We start from the raw sequence: 5600 nt of genomic DNA on the forward strand, positions 1-5600 counted from the left end.
ATACATACATACATACATACATATACACACACACACACACACACACACACACACACACACACACACACACACATATATATATATATACTGTATATACACATTGCATCACCTCCTCGAGTGCAGGCTCCCAATAGGTTGACGATGTTGTCATGGTAACCAAGATGCCCGAGGATCTTGAGCTCCGACATCAGAGCGTTGCGTTCCTCCGAGTGAGCGCTCGCTGTTCAAGAAACATAAGAAACGTGAATCCCAAGAACAACGACGATGATGATTATGATGGTGATGAGGATGATGTAGACTCACGTTTTAGCATCTTGACGGCGACCCGTGTGGCGTCGTCGGTTCCCAGACCGTACGCCGTCGCCTCGACGACCTTCCCAAACGCTCCTGAACCTACAACAGCACCTGATAGACAGAGAGGGGGGCAAACAAACCCTATGATTGAGATCAGTTTAACTCTCTTAACTCGAACGACAAACGATCGATTGATTATCAAACATTTTGATGATTCATTTTCTGCCTAATTGACTTGTTAGATGTTAAACGTTTGTTACCGAGGCGGAGTTTGTCTCGAGGAAACTCCCACTCCTGGTTGTACGGAAGCTGAAGAGGGTCAATAAAGGTGTAGTTGTTCCCGTCGGTGCTCTCAATGATCTTCCAGCGGATCTCATATTTGGGTTTCTGAAAGAAGAAGAAACATTTTAGTGATGAGTCAGAGTTCTCCGTCAGTGTTTGTATGAAAATATTAAATTTAATTTCTAAATGGCAAAAATCATAATATTATGAGACTTTATATTATTATTAAACACAGAGAACAAAGAGGAGCCGTTCTGATTCACTGTATTGGTTGTTGTGTTTCACATTTGAAGAAGCAGAGAGACATGCTAACAGTTAGCATCTGCTAACAGACAGTTAGCAGGAATGCTGCTTTGTTTTGGTTGTAAAGAGAAATAAAGTCCCTAAAAGTAAAACAAAGTCTCAGCCAGTGTTCATTTAGATTTAGTCTTTATATGAAAATGCTTGTTTGTTGTAGTTTCTATTTTTAATTTTAATCTTTGATCCTTTTAGTCTATTCTCAGCTATTTTAGATTCAATCAGAACTGTTTATTGCCAAGGAAGTTCGCACCTACAAGGAATTTGTCGTGGCGGGTGGTGCGTAACACTTAACAATAAACAATAACATTAAACAATCAACAACAATCAACACAGTGCAAGAAATAGAAACATATTAAAATTTCCAATAAAATATAAAATAAAGTGCACAACAAAACAGATAACAGGACTGTAAAACAAGTGAAGTGTGTTTAAATAAAGAAACAGGGATGTGCAGGGGAGAGACCAGAAGGAAATGTCCAGGGGATGACAGAGTCAGTGGGGGACCCGGCTTTGTTAATGAGCCCGACTGCGGACGGGAAGAAACTTTGTGTGGCATGAGGTCTTGGTTCTGATGGACCACAGCCTCCTACCAGATGGAAGGGGCACGAACAGATCATGTCCAGGGTGAGAGGGGTCGGCTACAATCCTTCTTGCTCGCTTTAGGGTCCTTGAAGTAAACAGGTCCTGGAGGGACGGCAGATTGCAGCCAATCACCCTCTCATTAGAGCGAATGATGCGCTGCAGCCTGCCCTTGTCCTTGGCAGTGGCTGCAGCATACCAGACCGTGATGGAGGAGCAGAGGATGGACTCAATGATGGCTGTCTAGAAATGCACCATCATTGTCTTTGGCAGGTTGAATTTCTTCAGCTGCCTCAGGAAGTACATCCTCTGCTGGGCCTTCTTTGTGATGGAGCTGATGTTCAGCTCCCACTTGAGGTCCTGGGTTATGATGGAGCCCAGGAAGCGGAAGGACTCCACCGCGTCGACGGGGGAGTCACACACAGTGATAGGGGCTGGTGGGGCTACGTTCTTCCTGAAATCCACAACCATCTCCACTGTCTTTAGAGCGTTGAGCTCTAAGTTGTTCAGACCGCACCAGGTCACCAGATGGTCAGTCTCCCACCTGTAGGCGGACTCATCCCCACCAGAGATGAGTCCAATGAGGGTGGTGTCATCCGCGAACTTCAGGAGCTTGACAGACTGGTGATTGGAGGTGCAGCTGTTGGTGTACAGGGAGAAGAGCAGAGGGGAAAGAACGCAGCCTTGGGGGGAACCGATGCTGATGGCCCTGGAGGCTGAGATGTGCTTTCCCAGCTTCATGTGCTGCTTCCTGTCAGACAGGAAGTCTGTGATCCACTTGCAGGTGGAGTCGGGCACCTGCAGCTGGGAGAGCTTGTCATGCAGCAGAGATGGGATGACGGTGTTGAAAGCAGAGCTGAAGTCCACAAACAGGATCCTGGCGTAGGTTCCTGGGGAGTCCAGATGCTGGAGGATGAAGTGAAGGGCCAAGTTGACTGCGTCATCTACAGATCTGTTGGCTCTGTAGGCGAACTGCAGGGGGTCCAGGAGTGGGTCGGTGAGGGTTTTTAGGTGGGACAGGACAAGGCGCTCAAAAGACTTCATGACCACGACGGGCCTGTAGTCATTGAGTCCCGTGATCCTTGGTTTTTTGGTGACAGGGATGATGGTGGAGGCCTTGAAGCAGGCTGGTACATGGCATGTCTCCAGGGAGGTAATGAAGATGTCTGTAAACACCGGAGACAGCTGATCAGCACAATGCTTCAGGGTGGAGGGGGAGACAAAGTCTGGGCCGGCTGCTTTGCGGGGATTCTGTTTTTTAAAGAGCCTATTTACATCTCTCTCCAGAATAGAGAGAGTCGTCACTGGGGAGGAGGGTGGGGGATGGGGCGCTGGGATGGGTGAGACAGAGGCATGGGCCCCTGCTGAGCTGGGGGAGGGGGGGCTGGTGGTCTGGGGCTGGTTGATGGAGCTGTGGGGGATGGAGTCAGGACTGTCTCATTGTCTTTCGAATCTGCAGTAGAACTCATTCAGCTCGTCTGCCAGGTGGAGGTCGTTCATGGAGTGGGGGGTTTTAGGCTTGTAATTGGTGATCTGCCTGAGACCTCTCCAGACAGAAGCAGAGTCATTGGCTGAGAGCTGGTGTTGCAGTTTCTCAGAGTACCGTCGTTTAGCGTCTCTCTCCGCCTTGCTAAACCTGTACTTTGCCTCTTTGTACAAGTCCTTGTCCCCACTCCTAAAAGCCTGATCTTTCTGCAGCCTAAGCTTTCTGAGTTCTGCTGTGAACCAGGGTTTGTCGTTGTTGTAACTCACCCTGGTGCTTTATGGAACACAGCTGTGCTCACAGAAGCTGATATATGAAGTCACAGCCTCTGTGTACTCATCCAGACTGTTGGTAGCAGTCCTGAAGACATCCCAGTCTGTACAGTCCAAACACGCCCGAAGGTCCTCCATAGCTTCACTGGTCCACTTCTTGAATTTCCTCACCACAGGTTTACAGAGCTTTAATTTCTGCCTGTAAGCAGGAATCAGATGGACCATGACGTGGTCAGAGAATCCCAGTGCAGCATGAGGGACGGTGTGATAGGCCCCGCTGATTGTGGTGTAGCAGTGATCTAGAATGTTCTCCTCTCTGGTTGAGCATTTAATAAACTTTCTGTATTTAGGGAGTTCATGGCTGAGGTTTCCTTTGTTAAAGTCACCAAGGACAATAACTAGAGAGTCCGGGTTGGTCCGCTCCACACACCGTATCTGTTCAGCGAGTCTCCGCTGTCCCTCCTGCACGTTGCCCTGTGGCGGCATGTAAACACCGACCAGTCGGAATGAAGCGAACTCACGAGGGGAGTAAAATGGTTTACAGTTTATAGTGAAGGATTCCAGATCAGGAGAACAGTGCTGTAGAATCACTGTCACATCGTTGCACCAGCCACTGCTGGTATAAAAACAGATTCCTCCACCCTTCGATTTACTGGAGAGCTCCATGTCGTGGTCCGCTCTGAACAGCTGGAAGCCCGCCAGCTGGAGCACAGAGTCGGGTATGGAGCCACAGAGCCAGGTCTCAGTGAAGCACAAAACGAAGGATGAAGAAAAGTCTCTGTCTTTCCCCACCAGTAGCTGAAGTTCGTCCAGTTTGTTGCACAGTGAGCAGACGTTTGAGAGAAATATGCCCGACAGCGGTGTGCGGAATCCACATGAGCGGAGACGCACTAGCGCGCCGGCCTGTTTCCCTCTCCGACGCCGTTTCACTGCATGCGTTAAGGTGAGAGCACCTTTGACGAGAAGGTCCAGTAATTCCACAGAAGTTAACAGAAAAGTTGGAAGTAAGTCCGCTGGAGTTGTTCCGTGGATGTTTATGAGCTCATCTCTGGTGAAAGAGCTCCGGGTATCACAGCAGAAAACAGTATTTACAACAAAAACAACACAAAACAATGAGCACCAACACACCGAGGCAGCCATACGTGGCGCCATCTTGAAACATCAAACTTATAGATATTAAACATTTTCAGTCAAATCTAGTCGAGCCAAAACAATCATTTTGTTATTTAAGTCAAACTTATTTCACGTAAGAAGTTATTGTTTTAATATTGTCTGATGAACAGTTAATCAATCAAACCAGTGGTTTCTCTTCATGTGTTTTGTTTGAATAAAGGTTTGATTACAAACTATCTCCAGCTGTGGTGTTGGTCCATGGTATATACTTTTATGTATTATTATTAGTTATTATTATTATAATAAACATACCTGTCTCCACTTGTAAGAGACAACCAATAGGAGCAGTAGGAGGAGCACAGCTGCACTCAGAGCTCCAATCAGAGCTGGAGTGAAGAACCTTTGATCTTTTAAAACTCCTAAAAACACAGAAACATTATTTAATAAGAGTTAAGACGATACAATTCTTAAGTTAAGATGTTAACACGTTTAAGGTTTTTATAATAAAACACCTACGATGGTTAAAGACTTGTCGAGACTCTCCCATCATGTTGGAGGCGACACACTCAGCAGTGACATCACCAGCTGACCGAGGGAGGGTCAGCTGATTCCTCACTTCCTGGTTCCTCACTTCCTGTTCCTGTGAGGTCACAACATCTGGAGGAAGCTGATGATCGGTGACGTCTCCACACCTGCAGACGAGGAGAAGGGCGGTTTGCTTAATGTCGTTTTATTGTCTTTCATTCTCCACAACGTCAGAGGTTTGATTTCATTTATGCTGATTTGTTTTATCTTGAGTTCCTCATGAAAAGTAACAGTTTTGTTATTAATAAACATCATCGACCAAGGAGGTTTATTTTTAACATTATTATTACTAATGATGGAAACTTACCATAAATCTAAACATTTCCGTCATAAATTGGGGTATAAATACTCTCTAGAATGCAGGAAATGAAGTGTTTGATGTTCAAATTTTCTGTTGAGAACCCACCTGTGTATATATATATATACTGTATATATATATATATATACACATATATACACACATATATACATATACACATACATATATATACACACACACATACATATATATACACACACACATACATATATATACACACATACATACATATACATACATATATACATATATATATACATATATATACATATACACATATATATACACACATACATACATATACATACACACATATATACATATACATACATATATACATATATATATACATATATATACACATACATATATA

The 5600-nt window shown here is 45.0% G+C and overlaps 1 protein-coding gene across 1 annotated transcript; it reads right to left on the minus strand.

The window, feature by feature from the left end:
- Nucleotides 1-54: 54 nt before the first annotated feature.
- LOC116378974 (macrophage colony-stimulating factor 1 receptor 2-like) lies at nucleotides 55-5342 on the minus strand (the record flags this gene model as incomplete). The annotated part of the gene is made up of 5 exons (XM_031840877.1): nucleotides 4840-5342; nucleotides 4636-4742; nucleotides 555-681; nucleotides 304-405; nucleotides 55-220 (listed from the first exon to the last, which is right to left on the minus strand). Coding segments are annotated over exons 1-5 (536 nt in total), but the record flags the coding sequence as incomplete, so codon positions are not given.
- Between the last annotated feature and the right edge of the window lie 258 nt (nucleotides 5343-5600).

Source organism: Anarrhichthys ocellatus, unplaced genomic scaffold, assembly GCF_004355925.1.
Source record: "Anarrhichthys ocellatus isolate YVR2014 unplaced genomic scaffold, GSC_Weel_1.0 scaffold3497, whole genome shotgun sequence".
Lineage (NCBI taxonomy): Eukaryota > Metazoa > Chordata > Actinopteri > Perciformes > Anarhichadidae > Anarrhichthys > Anarrhichthys ocellatus.